Source organism: Artemia sp. Qi Xiang Cuo, chromosome 20 (genome assembly GCF_049724085.1).
Source record: "Artemia sp. Qi Xiang Cuo chromosome 20, ASM4972408v1, whole genome shotgun sequence".
Classification (NCBI taxonomy): domain Eukaryota; kingdom Metazoa; phylum Arthropoda; class Branchiopoda; order Anostraca; family Artemiidae; genus Artemia; species Artemia sp. Qi Xiang Cuo.
This window is the reverse complement of record NC_142813.1, coordinates 15199763-15220942: the sequence shown is the minus strand read 5'-3', so window position 1 is coordinate 15220942 and position 21180 is coordinate 15199763. Positions and strand designations below refer to the sequence as shown.

The 21180-nt window shown below is 35.6% G+C and overlaps 1 protein-coding gene across 1 annotated transcript in view; it reads right to left on the bottom strand.

Moving 5' to 3' along the window:
- LOC148939909 (sorting nexin-13-like) overlaps positions 1-21180 on the bottom strand; it is a 131119-nt gene that overhangs the window by 88716 nt on the left and 21223 nt on the right. Inside the window, exons 6-8 of the mRNA XM_089106031.1 lie at positions 15317-15430; positions 7462-7594; positions 4379-4677 (exon numbers count right to left, since the gene is read on the bottom strand). Of these exons, the coding sequence (XP_088962157.1) occupies positions 4379-4677; positions 7462-7594; positions 15317-15430 (546 nt within the window). The remainder of the gene's footprint in view (positions 1-4378; positions 4678-7461; positions 7595-15316; positions 15431-21180) is intronic.

The window sequence follows — 21180 nt, the reverse complement described above, 5'->3', positions numbered from 1 at the left end:
AAACATACATTAAGAAATGCAATATGAGACAGTTATTTATGCGTTGACTCATCTTTCTGTATATTGACTCATCCAGTCGGAGTCGGTGTGCAGCCTAAAAAACATACATTAATAAATGCAATATGCGACAGTTATTTATGCGTTGAATCATCTTTATGTATATTGAATCATCCAGTAAAAGGCGGGGTGCATCCTAAAAAACATACATTAATAAATGCAATATGAGACAGTTATTTATGTGTTGACTCATCTTTCTGTATATTGACTCATCCAGTCGGAGGCGGGGTGCAGCCTAAAAAAACATACATTAAGAAATGCAATATGCGATAGTTATTTATTCGTTGACTCATCTTTTGGTATATTCACTAATCCAGTAAAAGGCGGGGTGCAGCCTAAAAAACATACATTAAGAAATGAAATATGAGACAGTTATTTATGTGTTTCCTTTTACCTTATATTTTTTTTCTAAACACAATTCGATGACAAATTCGATGTTTTCGCTGAAAGAGGTTTTCTTCATTAAGATTTTCCCCTTAAAAAAAGAAGACAGAAGGCAGATACATCTCTGCTGATTTTTTGCTAAGGATTGAGTTTGGATGTCTCAAAATGCTTTTCTCGTGACGAAAAAGAAGTCCTACGTCTTTTTTTCTTTCTTTAGGTCCCAAATAAAAGGTAAATACACGAATTTTGAATTCTGTATTTTTAATAGACTCGTTTTCTCAAAATAATTTCAAAATTATGAAAAAAGACACAAATTTTTCAGCTATTTTTAATTGTAATTTCTGATCGATTAGAGTCTTAAGTTTGATATGTCTCTTTACTTTTTTTTAAAAAACTTCTTTTTTGGAGTTTTTTTTAAATTAATTATATAAAAAGACAAATTTTTCGGCTGCATCTCAACCCTGCTAGAAATTTACCATCTTTAAAGTCGCTAAAAGAAAAGTTTGCGCTAACAAGTCTATATTCCAAACAATTCCAAGAGCTATTATATACCTAAGAAAAATAAGAAAAAAAAATTATAGGCTAATTACCAAATTGTAAAGTAATCTAACCTTCTTTACCGTATCTTTTCCCAGAAGGGTTATCTCTAAAAATATTGATGTTTCAGTTGTATATTAAGTTGTAGTTATACAGAAGATACTCAGCCCTTCCTGCTCCATCCAAAATAAACCATTTGCCCTGGGTTCAAATAACTTCGTTTTTTTGTAAGTTTTTCTGAAGCGTTAGAAAAGATATTTGTAAATAAGTCAAGCGTATTGTTTTTTACATTATTAAACAGCATATCATATCACAAAAAAATTATTATCTAAAACGTCCATTTTCAGAATAATCTATAGCTGTTTTTTTAGTGGGTGCATTTTATAAAGGCAAGTATTTGTGCGAGAAAAAAAAGAAGAGAAAGGCAAGTATTCAAGCTACCGCTGCAACCGCGATAGCTATCTGTAAAATTCAAATATGACCCTTGTAAAATGGTCTATATGGCAATTCTCAAAGCAAATGATGGCTTAGAGTCAAAGCAGTTTTGAAGTCGTTTCTAAAGAAACTGATTTTTAGGATGAAAATTCTATAAAGAAATTATAGAATTCTATAAAGAATTCTATAATTCTGTAAAGAAACTGATTTTTATGATGAAAATTCTTGTTGCATTTCATAGCGTTTTCCTCAAGATTTTCTTTTAACGAAAAAAAGTAATATTTATCAAAGAGTTTGATGGTTCAAAGAGTGTTTTTTTTTGGGATAAATCATACCCCAGAAATGCAACTTTTCAGAAGATACGTGTGCTATACCACCTTGTATATGACGATGCAGTTTTTTGCCAAAAATTCCATGTTTCCTTAACTAAAAAAAGCGCCAGATATAGAAATTTCCTTCCGAATAAGCCCTTAAACAGATCTCTATCATGTTCCAGTCCCCACGCCCCATAGCAGTGAAGAAGAAAAAAGAAATAAAAAGACGACAAATCAGAGCTTCTCATGCAAAAAAGTGATTTTCCTTATTGTTCAAGCCAGGGGACAGTGAGTTTCCTGTAAAGGGTTTTTAGCAATGGCGATTCTAATGTTGTACATTTCGTTCCGACCCGAAGTCATTTTTGAGGGTGCTATTTTTCGAAATTCCTACAAATTAGTTTTCAAAATAACGTTTTACTATCAAGACAAGTCGAGATTATAGCTACTATTTCTGAATCAGCTACAAATGGCAATTTTCTCTCACTAGCCAGTTATTTTTTTTTCAAACATATTCTTTTTTTTGGTTACTATGGGCCGTGGTTCGTTCTTTACTAGGTTACAGCTATTGCAACAACCGCAATTAGGCACCGCGTCGGCGGATCGACCGAATGCCGCCGACGAGAGGCCCGGTCGACCGCCACCGAAGTGGTGCTACGCCGCCGCCGGCACAGGCGGCGGCGCTCGGATGACTTCAAATTAATTTCGCAGCAATTTTTTATTGCGTCAACCGCAAAGTCGGAGCTTTTCTTTCTCGTAAGGTTTATTATTTCGATTTTCCTTATTAGAAATCAAGCAGGGCTTGCATTATCCCCGAATTTTCGGGCATTTCCCCGAAAATCTATGCGTCACCCCGAAAAAAAAAATTGGTTCCCCGAATCCCCGAAAATCACGCAATCACGGTGCTACCCCTAGCGATTTAACACCAGTGACTTTCCCTGCCAAATATTACTTTGCATGCCCTAATTCTTCACTACTCTCTTGTTCATTATTTTTCGTCTCTGTTGTTACTTTGCATAAAAACCAGACAGATGCAATATGCAATTGCAAATATTGCAATATACACAGTTCTTCATATGTTGACAAAAAAAGTACCGTCTTTATGAAATATTTAATTGATAGTACCTTGATTTATTTTTTTTTTATTGAAAGCAGGAATGCCCAAAAGCTGAAAAGTTGACAAAAATTTACAAGATTTTTGTGAGTTATACTTGAAACAGCACTTGAATAGTTTTATCGTCGAAAAGGAAAGGGACGCATGCGTCCAACCCGTTTTTTTTTTCTTATTGATGAAACGAGTTTAATTTGAAAACATTCATTCATAAGTGCCAGGCAGATTCACACTAAAACGAATTGGTGTGACGAAAGCGTTATCGACATCCCCACCTAATGTTGCGCTCGAGTGACATTGGCGCCCTTGGTCCAGTGCCCAAGTTACATTAAAAGGCCAGGTCATAATAAAAGCTTTCAATTTGGGAGGTTCAAGGAGGAGTCTTTGACAGTCTTATGACCTCAGGGTACTAGATATTGCAACGTTCCTACGTATCTACAGTGGTTTAAAAAATTCGATTACCCCACAAATGATGACCAAAAATATGCACAAATATGAAAAATGTAACATTTGGAATATTATAACACTTTTCAGAGCTTTGAAGAAAAGCAAAAAAGGCTAAATACCCCTAACTATGCTTGAAAGCTATTGTAAAAAGAAACTCTTTGGAGATTTCCATGAATATGACCATAGCAGAAGCTTTGAGCCTGGGTGGGGATCAAAGAGGAGTCTTTGAGTATTTTGACCACAGGTGACTTATGGTTGCGACTTTCTTAAATTTGGTAATTTTTGTGAGCATTTGGAAATCAAAGCTTAAGCTCAATAACTGATACTAAGTCTCCTACTATTTTGCTTGGATTAAAAGTGACAAACTAGGAAGGAAATCTGAACATCTTCCTGGAGCTACTTCAGTCTGCATATTATTTCATTTAATTACATTTAAAACGGATGAGCTTTTCATTTTTACCTAAGAAAATAGCTGGCACTTCATTTTTCTTCATACCAAATAAACCATTAAGTGTTTTTTCTTTCATTGTAATTGAAGTATTCTCATGTGAAGTGTTCATCATGTATTTTTCAATTTGACAAATTTACTCCTTTTAGATGCAATTTATAATTTAGTTTATATTAGGTATTTATGAGTTTATAATTTGGAATGAATTCCCAAAAGAAAAAATTAATAATATCCAAAAGAACAGCCAAAAGCAATAAAAAAAAAACAGCCTGAATCTGTTGTAAATTTAAGCTGTGATTTGAGAAAGACTGATGAAAACATTAATGTTGCGGTCAACATTGATCGCGCCGGCGGCACTCCGCCGACATCTTACCGGTGGCGCGGCAGCGGCACGCTGTTTTTGGCCCTACCGCCGCCGGTCTTCCCTCATCGGCGCGGCACCGGGGTCTAACAGCAATATAAAATTCGTAGTATATTTCTACACGTTAATCCCCAAAAAAGATCAGTTAAACTTGTTTTCAGGGGGCTTAAATAAAGACTGAAGAAAAATGGATTAAATAAAAAAACTAATCATATATTATAAAAAATTAAAACAATCTTTGAAACAAATACCTCTCTATTAGCAGTAGGGAATTGAAATTAACTTACTCTTTCAGATAAATAATTATCAAATATACTCTGTGCCACTTCTCTCATATTAACCAATAATTGTTCATATTTGGGATTCGTCGGATCAGCATCATAAGCGCGTAACTGTTCTTCTGTTGCCAGTTTCCAGCTATTGATATTCATACAGAAAAATAAGTAAGCTTGTGCTCCAAAATTAGTAACATGTTCAAGAAAATAGGAAAAGGCCACACTGTTACGTAATATATCTTCGAGATCAAGTTGAAAAAGACGGGCCCCTTTACCCAGCATAATTTTGTACCACTCTCGACTGAAAGTACCTGAAAGAAGAAGTAGAACTCCGTCAGGGTCGCCACCGTCAGTAGGATTTACTAGATCTAGTAAAAAAAAATCTAGTAAATTTAGAGGATCTAGTAACTTTCCCGAAATCTAGTAAAAAGTCATGATTTGTAGTAAACAAAACTTTTGTTATTTTCCATGAATTCAGGCAGAAAATTAGGATCCATTCATTGCAAAATCTGATTTCGATTATGTTAGATATTAAGGCTACTATTGCTCTCATTTTTGCGATCCCTAGCACTTAAAAATCTCTACTTTTCTCTCGGCTTCTTCTTGATACTCGCTTTGAAAGGTAAACTATTTAAAATCAGGACTGGTATGCCGGCTTAATTTGTTTTCAGAAAATTTTCCCCGACTCTCAAACTTTTTCAATATATCTGAATTTTATGACCTGAGCATCTGGAATATGAAGCCTATCCAGTAGCACATCCAAATAATAAAAAAAAAGGATTTTTGAACTTATAGTTTTCCGGAATTTTCAATCATACTATGAAAACGAAAGAAAAGAGGAAAAGACAAAGAAAAGGGGAAAAGACAAAGAAAAGAGGAAAAGAGAAAAAAAAGAAGAAAAGGGGAAACAATTGTGAAAATCCTATTGATTATCCTCCTACACTAAAAATCGATGCTTGATGGTTTGATGCTTGATGGAAAATTTTTTTTCATCATCTAGTAAAAACAGATGCGATTTAGTAAATTTTTCCTCTTAGATTAAGTAAATTCCTCGAGGCCAGGGTGGCAACACTGAATTCCGTATTGTATTAAAAGAACCCACATTTTAAAAGAAATTAGCATCGTAATAAAGACCAGTATTTGTTTTGATTGTTTTAAATATACCATAGTATGCTTAAAACTGATCATACGAAGCTTTATGAGCCTGACTATTTAATAGACAAATACAAAGAATATGGGGAACTTTTAAGAAAGGGGATTTTGGGTTTTAAACATGGGTCTAATAGGAATTAAAAATTGTTCGGGATTATAAAGCAAAAGTAAAAAAGAAAAAAAAATGCTACAATACAGCGCTACAATACTTTCATTGAGGCTTTTGCAATCAACTTAGCGATTCCACTTAATCAATTTATTTATTAATTCAACTTAATTAACGATTCAGCGATTTGCAATCAACTTCTCTATATGGCGTTAAGTTTTTTAATTTGAGTTTGACCTTTTTTCAGTTTTAGATGCACTCTGGATGGTAAGTTAGATCATGTCTCCATTTAAAGGGTTCAGAATAACCAGCATTCCAATTTAAGTAGGATGAAAGACTTAGACCGGCGTCCGACAATATGATCTTGGTAAACTAGCAAAGCCTTATAAATAGATTTGCAACTTGATATGCTCTATGCAAAAATAGATATGCTGTAAAATATCCCCATCTAAAGCTTTAGTTCACAAAACTGGTTTATACCACCAGAAAAAGTAGTTTACTATATAGTGCAACAAGCTGACCAATTAAGTCAGAAATTCATTTCAGTAAGATAAAATAATGAGGCGCAAAATATAAATTGCGAAGTTTTGAATTACCACTTTTTACTAAGATAAGGGCTTGGAAATTAGCCGACAAGAACCACATATCCTGGGTTCAAGGATATTTGCCGGCTTTGAAAGGAAATTGAAAAATACCCACATCTTTGCTTAGCTCCGGTATGGCCCGGATATGTGCGGTAAGGCCTATCGTATATAAGCAACTTTTACTTCTTGTCTCCTTGATACAGGTTTGACCGCTGGTCTTTACCAAACTTTAGGATTGCTTGAGTACTGTAAATGTCCGTAATTTCTTATAGTTTTAAGTTATATCTTTTGTTCTTTTAAATCTGTGGGACAAGATTCCCAGTATCGAGTTTGCTGAGCAATCGGACCTTGTACCATTGTTGCTTGAGTTCATCAAAAGTAATCAATAACTTATCCTGGACTTCTCATACATGCTATGTAGGAACGTCTCATATAAGTCGTTCAGACCAACCCTAAATTAGGACGCTACCATAGTTGTTAAGTCATCCTATAGACTTACCCCTTACTCTCTCTAGGGACGATACGGTATTAACTTTGCCACAACAGCGTAACGAACGGAATAAAAAGTAAAAAGTAACGCAAAGCAATACTACAACAATTTTGTAGGGCAAAGCTGTAGGAGTGCATTATAATGATAAACACCCCTCCTTCACTCCTTACTTTCAAAATTTACGGTTGTCCATCTCCCAAGTTCATCCTTTACATCACGCAAGTTTGATAAGAGAGAAGGAAGGGGTCCCGCTTGTCTTTTTTAACTTACAAGCTATTTGGTGAAGTATCTCTGCTTGGTTGACATAAGCTTGGGTTTAGAAAGTTCGGACACAGATTGACAACTTTGCATTTGCAGAGCAGCTGGCAGCACACCAAACAAGTCTCGAACACTCTCGATGCAGGGCGAGGTGGAAACGTCTGATCCCCGCCACGTCTTAGGTAATTCTAACTTTTATTTAATTAAATTAAACTAAATTGGATATAACGTAAATCCTACGTAAATGGTTGGCTAGTGACATAGCAGGCTAAACTTTTAGCGGCATTTGACAGTTATAAATTAAAAGCTGAAGCTCCATTCTTATAGTACATAATAAATTGGGCTGCTTTAGACTATATACTCCCATATATCTCACCACAGTTACGCCCCTGGGGTATGGGTTGTAAAAAATACCACTATTTACATCAGCAATAAAAATTGTCGTCATTATGAGCCCAAGCTAACATGTTACAAGTACAAGACACAAACTTAAGAGACTTATTACCTGTCGAGTCTACGTCAGATCCTTCCTGAAGCCGGCTAAGACGAGTTTTAAGTAACTTCTGTACAAATAATAAACTGTTCAATTGTTGCTTGGTTTCATGCATATCATCATCAGCTCCTAAGTCACGAGATCTCTGCAATAATAAAAAATAATAATAAGGAAGGTTAAAGGTTATCAAACAAACCGAAAAATAACAAACACGCACACATAAGACTGGGATGGAGGAGGAACGTGCACAGCTGTGTTGACCTCAGGTGCCTTGGTGCTGCAGTGAATTGTTGGTAGTATTAGCAGGAGTATACTTCTTATTTCGATTCAAAAAAAATTTCAATTCTTATATTTCAGCAATAATTCTTAAGAAATATCGACAAAAGCCTAACTTCAACACGTACTGAGCGGGGGTTGAAAAGGGGAGAGCCTCCTCAATCACAGAATAGTTTTTTTTCGCTTTACATATTATTCTCGCTCTTTACTTTCATTTGAGAATTTTTTTTTTTAATTTAATTTTCTCAAGAACTCCCGAGTTTGCAGGATTTCCACCTTTTAGAAAATAAAACTGCTGTAACCATATAACTGCTGTAACCTTATACCGACAACAGGAGAGTCAAACCACGTTCTAACAAATTTTAAGTAATATTATTTTCAAGTTGGAGGCTTAAACGGGAAATACAGTGGTATAAGGTATAACCTTGTGCTCTGAATAGGAATAGATAAAAAAAAAAGCGACAATTGGAAATTTCACAGAAGTTGCCAATTGATACAGCAAAACGGATAACTGTACATCGCGAATAAAACTAAAAATTGAAATTAGAGGAATGATAATATATATGAGCTTTCGCGGAATTATAATTTTAGGAATAATAATATATGAGCTATCAAAAGGAAAACTTTTTCCGGGTTTATTTTGGTGAGTGATTTTTGCAGGTCTCTTATTTTAATCTTTTAGTATCTTTTTGTAAGGTTTTGCCCTTTCACAGACTCTAGTGGAAATCTTTTTGCTTTAATTACAAGCCAAACTAATTTTATAATCGCTTGTGTTTGCTGTTGATGCGTCATCTCAGTGACGTAGTGCTCTAGCTGAGTCACTGATGGATTTTTTATTAACGATTAATTAAAAAAAAATTCTCTCCGAAAAATAAGATTCTCAGATAAAAGAAAAGACAGTTTTAATCTTAACATAAACATAAAAGTATATCTGTTAAACCCCATGATAAAAACGAACATCATACAGTATGCAAGATTACCTTACAACCAAAATGGCCACAAATTAAATAAACTAAAATAGCAAAAAACATACAACAAGTAAAAACATAAATAAATAAATAGATCTTAAAGAGAGTAATGCTTAGATTGAATATGAAAATCAAGCTTAAAACAAGAACAAATATTTTGCTATTAAAGTACAAATGAAACTTAAAACAAACAGAAATTAAATAAACAATCAATGCGAACAAACACACAATATGTATTAATGTAAATAAATAAATAAATCTAAAAACGAGTGAAACTTAAATTGAATATGCAAACAAGTTTGAATAGAATAAAAATAACTACAAACAAGAGTTTGGGTATCGTCTCACTGCAGAAGCCTAAAACCTACTGCGTCATTGGCGCTTGACTGAAAACAATTCTTTGAAATATTTTCACTTTTGTAACTTAAAGAAATCAAAAATTAATTAAGATTTTAGGTAATAAATATCAGCATATGTATATTAAATTGACAATGCACATTTTTTTTCAGTAAACTCATTTTAATTTTTTTTTCAGTAAAGTACAAATTATATTCTGGCTTTTAGAAAGCATAGGGGTTTTGAACCCTACTCACATTAATTTATGCTCGTTTTGAGTTTGACTCTAATATTCATTTTAATTTTTATTTGTTTTGGGTTTCATTTATTTATCGATACTGATTTGGGGTATTTGTTTGCTTGGTAAATTATATGATAGTCTGAACGCCAGGTGTTGAAAATTTGAATCATACCACGATGGAATGGGGCTGCTACGAGAATTAGACTACCCTCCACCGCCTAAATTGACCATGCTAATTTAAAAATACCAATGGCACTTGCTTGCGAGTGGTGGAACACTCCAAAACTTGACATTATATTATATTTTGGTGTTTCATGCAAGAAAATGCATGTTCCACAAAGTTTGAGGTGCAGTTTTCCGCTCGAATAGAAATGCCTAGAAGCCATAGAATATTTTCATAACAAACTAACACGATTAGTTACAAAAAATGGCAGAGTTAAAAAAAATGGCAAAACTATATGAGTCTTGAACAGTCTTGGAAAGTATAAACAAATCGAATTGAATATTAGATATATAATGATATTAATTGTTGAAAGATCCATCAGTTCAAGATTTTTTTTTCACTGTAATATTTATTTTCATTTTCAATGCTATAAGAACTGAAAAACAAAATATTTGTAATATACGAGTAATTCTTTTTCAGTGAGGCACCAATGACGCAGAAGGCTTTAGGTTTTTACAGTTAAAGAAGGGGGCAGTATCCAAATTTTGCTTGTAGTGAAACTATATTTGTCTTGACCAATCTTGAAAAGAACTAATAAATTAAACTGAATATTTGATGCATGATGATATTAATTGCTAAAAGCTCATCAGTTCAAAATTTAAGTAATTTTAATATTTATTTTCCATATTAAGTACAAAAGAAAACATTTGTAATATAATTCGTTCTAAGTAAAGCGCCAATGACGCAGTAGGTTTTCGGCTTCTATAGTGAGGCGACACGTAATCTCTTGTTTTTAGTTGTTTTTATTCGATTCAAACTTGATTTGCACATTCAATTTAAGTTTTACTCGTTTTAAGATTTAATTATTCATTTACATTAATGTATATTCCATGTTTGTTCGCATTGATTGTTTATTTAATTTCTGTTCGTTTTAAGTTTCGTTTATACTTTAATAGCAAAACATTTTTTTTCGTTTTCAGCTCGATTTTTATATTCAATCTAAGCATTACTCGCTTTAAGATCTATTTATTCATTTATGTTATTAATTGTAGTATGTTTTTGCTATGATTTTTTATTTAATTTCTGTTCGTTTTGGGTTTAATTTATTCTTTAATAGTAATTTCTGGTCGTTTTGAGTTTGAATTTTAACAGGTATTTGTATCTCTTGAGCTTAAGTTTAAAATTGCCTTTACTTTTATTTGAAAAACTTGTTTTTCGGAGTTTTTTTTAATTAATTTTTGTTCGTTTTTTATTACAAGAAGTTTCAAGTTTCTATGGTATTGGGGGGGGGGCAGGGTGCTAACTCTCCGATTATTCTAGACTTTAAAAAACGGATCTAGAACTTTCAATTTAAATCGAATGAGGCTTTTTTCAAAGTCTATACGATTACCTCTTTGATAAAAACCTTATATATGAACAATAGACAGCTTGCATAACTTGTGGACATTGATTGAAAAATGAATGGCTTGGAAAAATAGCTTCAATAAGGGGGTTTAGACCATTTCACTTGCTGACACAAAGGGATCACGACTGTTTAGAATTGACCTTAATAGGAATTTGTGTGCCAAAGCAATTTTGCATCTATCACAGAGTATGTATTTTAACCTTATACTTGGATAATTATAATAGATTTCCTATGTGTTCTTCTCATACAAAACCCCTTCCCATAAGTTATAAACCCCCCTTAATAAGTTATGCCCTAGGGCATAACTTACAACGCCTAGCACTAAGCCATGGTGGGCTATGTCGACACCGGAGTTTTTTGTTATCAGAACTTTGAACTATTTTAACAAAATGTCTATCTCAAAATTTTTATCTGATGTATTTAGGGCGTGAAGGAGGGAGAGGGACTTGTTGCCCTTCAATCTCTTTCGACTCTTAAAAAGTTAACAAGAACTTTCAATTTTTAATCAAATGAGCCCTCTCTAAAGTTTATACGAGCATCCCTTCCATAAGAAATAATATGAAGGATTCGGAGAATCCTTAAATTACAACCCTTGCCCTGAGGGCTTTGGGGGAGTTGTAATCCTCAAAGACCTAATTTCCAGAACTTAAAACTACGTTTAATAAAATGGCTGTCTTAAAATTTTGATTGGATGTGCTTGGGGAAAAGGTGGGCGTGAGAGGGGAGTTAGTTGCCCTCAAATCACTTTTGACTATTACAAAGGGCACTAGCCCTCAGAATTTCCAATCGAATGGGCCTTTTTTGAAGTTTCTACGACACCGCCTTCTATAAAAACCTTATATACCCCCAGGACATAACTTAAAACCCTTGCCCTGATGGTTGTGGAGGATTGTCCTCCAAAAAACTATATTTTCTACCTGGACAACAACTCCCAGGCCAACCATGGCTATATCCCATTGGGGTGGCTAGTTGATGGGCGGCCGGAGGGGCGTGGGGGGGGGCTTAGGGCCGAAAGGTCCTTTTTGACTATTAAAAAGGATATTATCCCTTCGAATTTCAAATCGAATTAGTTTGTTTTGAAGTTTCTACGACAACGCCTTCTATAAAATCCTTATAGGCCCCCAGGGCATAACTTAAAACTCTTGCCCTGAGGGTTGTGGGGGAGTGTCCTCGTCAAAAACATATTTTCTATCTGGAAATCAACTACACTGAACAAAATGGCTATCTCAAAAGTTTGATTGGATGTTTGGGGAAATGATGGGCGTGGGGGGGGAGGGGGATAGTTGCCCTCCAATTACTTTCGACTATTAAAAAACTAGGCCTTTAATTTCCAATCGAATGAGCTTGTTTTGAAGTTTCTCCGACAACGCCTTCTATAAAAACCTTATATGCCCCCAGTGCATAACTTAAAACCCTTGCACTGAGGGTTGTGGGGGATTGTCCTCCTCAAAAACATGTTTTCTATCTGAAAATCAACTACGCTGAACAAAATGGCTATCTCAAAATTTTGATTGGATGTGTTTGGGGGAATGAGGGGCGTGGGGGGAGGGGGGCTAGTTGCCCTCCAATCATTTTTGACTATTAAGAAGGGCACTAGAACTCTCGATTTCCAATCGAATGAGCCCCCTTTGAAGCTTCTACGACGACCCCTTCCATATGAAGTGTCTCTGGAAAAAAATAAAAATAAAACATTGGAGCCGTATGGCCTTTACTATAGGCAACGCTACAGCGTTGCCTCTGGTTAGTTTTTCTCAGTCAATCTTATAGCCCCATTCAACATATTATTATAGTTTTTACGATTACAATTAATTCAACTTGTCACATCGTGTTAGCAGAGCAGGGGTCTGACCTTGGATTATAGGGAAAAACAGTCTTTTGATCGAGGGAACAGAGAATCAGGCCTAAACATAAAGTGATGTTTATGCCCATGCCGTATTGCATTCATGCTTAAAACAAAATCACATAAGACTATGACATCAATAGTGCATGGTTGCTATTGAGCAATATAATAAGATTTACTTGCGAAAAATCTCCAGTTTTGAAAAAAACCTGAGATATTAAACAATAATACTTTTTATATTATACTTCGGGATGCTCTTTTTAGAAAAACATATGTCTAAAAAGAAGACTTCTGCTTTTTCCAAAAAGAGCTTCTTCCAAAAACAAAAATGTAATGCTCGATATTATTTTCTGAGTCAATTACCTTATAGTATTTCAAAGTAGTTTTTTAATTAGAGAAATTCGCCAAAATGATCAATGTCATCTACTTTCTTCGTAATTCAAAAAGGTCCAAACCCTTTCATTTCAAATTTACTGCTCTGAGTTTACTCTTTTAAAACTTTTTCTCTGGAATTGAAGCTCCTTTGTCCATTGTTCCCTCATTCCATGAACCTTTAGATTCTTTTGACTAACTTAGTAGCAGCCTCCCTAGCCTTCCTAACATAACCTAATCTAAACTTTACTAATTTACCTAACCTGACCTATCAGGTTAGGTCTTGGACTTAGGTCTGGATTTCAAATAGGGTTTTTGCTTTAGTTTTTGACTAATACTTGCACTCATTTAATTTTAATGGGTCTAAAATCTCATTTCGAGTAATTTATCGCCAGAATCTCTTTAGGATTCCTTTATTACCGCGGGTTATAATGAAAATAGAAAAAGAAATTTGAAATTAGCGGTACTAATAATTGAATACACAGAGAACATATAAGAGTTTGGATATACCCCCCCCCCCCCAAAAAAAAAAAAAAAAACTTTAGGGACTTAAAAACTCCTGAAAATTTCGAGTTTAATTACAAATGAATTAAGTTCCCAAAAAGGGCATGGAGTGCACATTTCCAATATTGGTGACTTTAACTCATACACCTTGCAACAAAACTTACAAAACATTTGAAACAGAAAAGACTAGATATTTACTATTTTCGAGCATTCATTGTAAAGGCATTCTTAGACGAAAAAAAATACTTCGACGTTTCAAAATTGCGGAGCTACTCTGATTTTTTTTTTTTATATCTGGCTTAGAATGATTTTCCATCAAATAAGCTCCGGTCATGACTTACATAAGCCACATATTGAACAGTTTAAATTTTTCAGGAAATTGAATTCTGGTTATTCAGATGGTTATAAAAATAGACAATACAAAGCAGAAAAACAAATGATGATTTTCCATAAGCACATCAAAATAAACGTCAGCACAAAAAAAGGAAAGATTTGCGAATTGCGATGAATGTGACCCAATTTTGAAAAAAAAATTACAGTTTTTAAGATTGTTTACATTGAAATCAGAAGAAGAGGCACAAAAATTAGTTTGTTTTTTCTCTCTCTCTTCTGAAAAGTTGGCTTTTCTCTACTTACAGGATATGCAGCTGCGCATCGGAATACCACAATGCACCACAAAATATGGGAAAGACAAATGATTTGGAAGATAAAGAACGAACTAGCAACCCCTAAAGTCGAAATCTGTGGCGCTGCCCTGTCTCCACTACCTCATGCACGTCTCGATTACTAATTGTTCCACCACGCGTAGCAGGCTCCCATCACAACTCTCAATACCATATAGAGGACATTGCATGGCAAGCGGGACACACCTCAACCAGAAGAGGACCGCAACGGTTTACACGATTTTGGAAGTGGACTCCCCTCACCAAGACCGCAACTTATTGCAACAGCTGTGGCCCGCGAGTAACAGTTGCAGAGCAGCAAACCTGACAAAAGTCTACCGGATTAGACTTGAGCCCTGTGATCGCAGAAGAAAATTCCTAGTTGCGAATCAGTACAAATTTAAGTGACCCAATCGGCCGTTTCATATATTTCCAGTGCAAGCCAACTTTTACAGGCTCTTTACAAATATTCTGTAAAATATCATTTTCTTCCTAATCTTTTTTTTGCATACCACCATGTTTTTTTTTCTGAAAACTCACCCAAAATTTAGCTATCTACACATATTTCTTTTCCGGCCCAGTATTGCTGATTTTCATTGGTTTGCATTCTATTTTGTACTTATTTCTCACCAACTGTTGGTTCATACTATTAATTTAGGTTTTTTAGTTAGATCAGTTGGAACGAAGTATCCCATGGGAATGAAGTAGGAATAATTTTATTATAGAATTTAGTGCAGAAGTGAGCCTAGAATAAACTGATACAGGTATTTTAATCTTAAAAAATATCCCAACATTCTTAAGCAGGCCCTAGACGGTCAATCATTTTGATCAAAAATTTCTGTCAATCGACTGAAGTGTACTTCAATCGAGCCTTCAATCTCGACCAAAGCTAATCTAATACACTGCTTTTGGTCAAAATGATTGAGTAATTCAAACTATCTATCAATCACCGTCAACGCTTGACTCAAGCATCAAACAGGTTACTAGACGGTCAATCTTGCTTGATTCAATCGATTGACGGAAGCTTCTGATCAAAATGGTTGACCGTTAGGGCCTCCTTTAAAGCAGCAAATTGATTTTAGTTAAGCATTAGTACTTACGAGAATAGCGATTTCTGAGTTGAGCTTTTCTTGAGTTGCCAGAAGCTCATCGACATGCTCACTCGTCTGTATTACAGTCAGGAAGACATCACTCGCAAAAGGACAATCTCTGCACTATAAAAAAATAAAAAGAAAACCCATTAGACAAATGTCTAACACTGTCCACCAAATACTTCAAATGATTTTCTTTTTAATAAAAAAGCCTCAGCGATAAAGCACAAAGCACGGATATTTCGAATGTAAAGTGGTTTGACCCTCATGACCTTCAATATCACGAAAGATCCATTCCAGTGGATTGGATATATCCTCCGGGTGGATAAAGACTGTATCTTCCCCATTACGTTTTGTGAGGGGATAGTTTCCAGGAGGAACCCGTTCATAAGAAAACAAATGAACACAGGAAAAACAAGCCCCCCCCCCCAAAAAAAAATAGGAATTAATGGAAAAGAGAGCAACAAAGGATGATCGTAAAAATATTGGCAATTCTGTATGCCAAGGATAGCTGTAAAGTTTTACATAAGAAATAACTCTACTCGAACGAAATGCCCCTTTAGATAATTAGAAGAAAACGCAAAATGAATATACAAATTTTTGGGCGAATAAGGGGGAGGAAACGTCGAAATTCCTAGACGTCAAACTAGTACCCTACTTTCATGTTAGTCTAAAAGCACAAGATATATTTGTTGTCAATAAAACCCAACGAGCATCGAAAAAAGAAAATTCAAAGTATAACAGCTGCATTCATCGAAATTGAAAGTTTTATTCATGTATATTTTTTTTCCGCCAACAAGAATAAAGACTGAAAACAAAAATATTCTTGCCATCTAGCAGAAGAAAAAAAAACCAGTAAAATACAGTAAATTCATTTTGTTGCTGTTAAAATATACAATACCTCGATGAGTTAAAAACTTTCTTTTCTCCGAACTATTAAAGAAAGGTTGTCTGAAAGTTGTATAAGGGAGGAGGGTGGGTCAGATTCAGAATGTATGGAAGCCAGGCACAAAATACCAAGGTTATAACGTCTCGCTCAAGGTTATAACGTCTCGCGTCAAGGTTATTACGTCTTAAGTACTATAATTCTTCTTCTTCATCTTTATGTGGGATCCAAGAACAAGTCTACTAGGACCTTGCGTGTTTTGCTTCATGTAATTTTACACTTAAATAGAGTGGCGGAGGATTCTCCGGACACCAAAATCAGCCAAAACTGAATTTACTCGGCTGGGTTTGTAAAGATTTCAGTGATGTTGGTGATCTCGGCAAATTACTACGCGGAAAAAGCTGGGTTAATTTTTTACGTCAATTTTTGGCGGTGCAAGGACTTGTGCATGTGAACAACGTGATGTCAAGGATCTCGTCACTGGTCTGATAAAATCATCCGTTTGAGTTGAAGGCTAATCTAGTAAGTGATAATCCCTCATTTTGCTGTTTATGAATTTACTCCATCCCACGCCCAAAATAAATCCATTTATCACGCCAGAGGGGTGGGGTGAAGGAGTTTTAAGCCCTATGCAGATTAAACAGAAGATATTTTTCGTGTTTTTATCCTAATGTCCCTACAAACTAGTGGTAAAAATAAATGGGAGGTTTTGTGTTTGCTTACGTGTAATAAATGCACTAAAATTTCTTGAAGTTGTATAGGCATGAAAGATTTATCAAGCATATTCTAGAATAAAATAACTCAAATAGGTTTTTAAAGCATTATATAACCTAGTATTCAGCGAAAAAAACATACTTGCTGACGTTTTATGGCATTAACCCGTCCTCCAGAAATATCCCTGCAAATTATTTATGTTTAAACTGTACTAGGCACTTCGACACTTAAATCTAAAAAGGAGCATCAAAAGCAGATACAGTAAACGTATCTCAACTATGCGTTTGCTGGCTTATGTGTTATATACCAGCACCGTTTAGACCGGTGCTAGTATATGGGGGAGCAGAGGTAAACCGAACATTTGTTTGTCCTCTGTGGACAACTTAAAATATAAAAGTGAGAACATTTGTTTTCCGGGTTGCAGCGGTAGCTAGCAACCTAGTAAGAGATGTAATGTTCAGAAACAAATATGACGTTTTAATTAAAAAAAAAATTGTTTTGAACCTTTACTTTTTTATCAAGGAGTTTTTCAGCCCCCCCCCCCCCCTAAAAATAACTTTCTTCGTCCGGGTCTCCGGAAACCTTTGTTTGTTCAGATGGATGCTGGCTAAATGTCTTGTCACATAAAAAGTGAATAGCCTTTCGAAAGTATCTGTTCAAGTGCGACTTTGGAAAGATTTTCTATTAGTGGGCCAGGTTTTGAAAACTCTCGAGAAATGTTGTTCCAAAAGCTCAAGAGAGGTGTGAGATTGCTGGTCGGGCTTTTGTTTACGTGTTAAATTTTCCATAGAACTCCTGTGTTATTAATAATCTCTTCAGAAAAACTGGAAGTAAAAGCAGCTCTATGTTTCTCCAGCTCTTTTGAAAAACAGCGTGATAGATAAGCAGACCTTATTTACAGCACCAGTTCTGAGACAGCGGCATTCTATCCAGATACTTAGCCAAAATTTGGCCCTATCACAAGCATCAACAAGAGATGAATTCTGGGACCAGTCCATCACTTAGAATCCAAATCGTACCTCAGTGCGAGGAACAGACTGCTTTTCCGCTTGTAATAGGTCGTGCGAAATAAGTGACACATGCATATTTAGTTTAAGACGAGTTTCACCAATTGAAGGCAGGACTGAGTTCTGGAGAACCTCAAATAATATTTTTATTTTTGCCGGAAGAGAATGAGTGCAATACTGGTAGAGGAGTATACCAACATCATTCCATTCTATTACAGTGCGCCACTTCGTTTCTTGATTTACCCCCGTACCGTTAGATGGAGCCGCAATACTAAAAGGCAGTTGTAAATGATCAGAGACTACAAAATCATTACGAACGGTTTCGCCTACTGCACGAAAGGCAACAAGCACGTGATCAAGGAGAGACACTGATTCCGAGGGGTGTATATATGCAGAATCAGCAGATTTCGGGTAGGAGAGAACTTTCATTTGGAATCAGGATAAGAAGCAGAGCCACTTTTCGACACGTCAAAATTAGTCCCCCAACAAAACCCAATGGAGGTGTGACACTCTAGTTTTACACATAATTTACTCAATTTTCTGCATGCTAGAGCAAACTTCGTTTCAGAATTTTCGTCTCTATAGTCTGCCGGCAGGTATACATTCACAATGACAGTATCACCCACTTTCACTTCAAGGAAATAGTCAGATTTTGAAAACAATTCGGAGTTTGTATGTGGATTAATTATTGTAGCAAGTCCACCAGAAGGTCACCCTTTTTGGGGGGGGGGGGGGTTTGAAGATAAAAAGTGAACCACATGTGATGGCACTATATCAAGTAGTTTCATATTGTTAGTAGAGAGATAATGTTCCTTTATGCATATGATTTCTTCAGTAAGGGAAAGTTGTTCGACTAAGGCGTTTAGGTTCCATGACACAAAGCGTTTTCTATTACATGGCTCAACCATTAGGAACATATTTGCTTGCCGGCTTCATACTCTTATTCGGCGGGCAGTTAGCATGGTAGCACGTGTGTTTGGTGCTTTGGCAGTTCCAACAGCGGATCAGGTTCTGACACGGACTTTCTTTAGTCACACCATGGTAATTTTTAGCGCAATTGCCACGTTTCTTGGCATTTTTACACTGTGTCGACACGTGACCGATTTCGTGAGAACTGAAGCAACATTTCGGGATATAAATAAATTCTTGGATTCTGAAGTGTTCAAAATCAATTTCGACCGGCATTTTTATGGTAGTATCAAGGGCATCTCTGCTTGAAAAATACAGTTCGAAAGCCCATGATTTGCCACATTGTTCAGCTTTCTCACAACCGGCTTTAGACTTTGCATATCCTTCACGCTAAGGAGTCGCGAATCCCTTCGACTATATCGATGTGAGTTTTTGTTTTTGCACTAGAACCTAGATTTTGATTGTTAATCACTAGAGCCAATTCCTCTGCAGTAGCCTTCTGCGTAACAGCCACCCGCCACCCATTTTTTCCCGGTCTAAGTTCAACCTTAGAAGTGTCAAAGGATTCACCACCCGCAGATTCTATAAACGCTTTCCGCTCCAATGAAGTTTTCAGCAGCGGGAGTTTGTAACAACTACAGAGTAAGACAGCTTTTTTGGGGCGTTTGGTTTCATAGAGAAACTGATTTGAGTAAAAAACTGTAAATCACTTTTATTCACCCGTTCCATGAAGCCTTCGAAACGACGACACATATCCTTTACTTTAATTGTTACGCATGCACTTAACTCTTCTCCGCTTGCAGGGACCTCGGTAAGCTAAAAATGACAAATGTAGACAGTCGACACTTTTTTTTGGCAGATTTGGCAAAGAATTTTACAATATCCAAGACATACTCTTCATTTTTAACTGATTTATGGAAGGGATCTGGCAGGCCAGATTTCAGTAGGGTCAATTCTTTTGCAGTCAGTATATTATCTTTTTAGAAAAACTACTATGCGATGAATAATCAATTGATGTTTTATTCCGGCATTTGCTCTCGAAACAAAACTGAACGCCGCATTCCAGACGGCGTTTTCCGTGTCCATCCTTTATAATCATCAAGTTAATATTGTAAATCCACAAATCACTCCAAAAGGCGAAAAAAGTCCGTAATTAAGCGTTAGTTATTTCACCGACAAAATATCTCACATATCAACAAGCAAGGGAAGCGTAGGTTTCTGCTACCTATTCCCCGAAGTTTAAGGGAGACGCCACTCCGGGCAGGTACGACGACACTTGCGACAGAAAACTTCCCCTCTTCTGCTCACTTATTAGTGAAATTGGCAAAAATAATTAATCACTCAAAATAATTTGGTAATTATTCACATAGGATTATCTCTGACTATTGTAATGCTGAGTAATATTTTTATTATAGGTCAGGAACTATAATCCTTTGCCAAATACTGCGAAATCTCACAAGCTTCACTGGGAATAAAATTCACTGAAAACCTTATTGCTTTGATATTGCGTTGATAAAATATCCAATTTAAGATAGATGCGTTCACTTTGAACTCTGAATCAATACTAATCTAAATAATAGATTTTGCTGTTGCATGTAGGCCTACTATAGTCAAAAATTCGTTTTTTTTTAAGATTCGGTTTCTATTGACAAGGGTCGCCCTTTACTTACAGTTTGTTGCTACAAACTATTTGAACCAAGGCACTCTTGAATGTGAGGGAATCTAGCCTCCCTTCTTCAACCCCCTTTTTTAAAATTCAAGGTGTAATATTTGTATGATGATACTTCGAGAATAATAATTATCCTGAAAAAGTGTGCCCCTTCATATTTTTCTTAGGGGGAGGGGGAGAGAGGTCTAAAATATCCAAAATGATCTATAGGGTTATTCATTTCCACGTTTTTCGACGTGAATTCTTTGAACAAATATTTATCACAGGGATGTCACCCATGGACGCCGGCAATGGGGTTAGGGGGCCAATATCCCCCGTTCTCAGATAATAGAACAGAAATTGTAAAATAATATAAAATCCCATTTAAATCTTGGTAAAGAAAGAGCTCCTCGAAGCATTTATCCTTGCTCATCCCCCAGGGAAACTTGGCGATAGTTCCGATTCTTCTCGAATCTCTCTTACTTTTATGCCAAAAATATATGATCATATAATCTTTAATGGAACACAGACAATTTAATTTTGCAACAAAAGAGGATATATCACTTCACAACCACCATATTATAGGCTTAGTTCAACATGAAAATGAATTGAGATTAGAGATGGATTTTTACACACCCCCCCCCACATGTCCTTCCACGTTGATCCTAAGTCTCACCGAGAAAAAAATTTGGGGTATAGAAATACACAT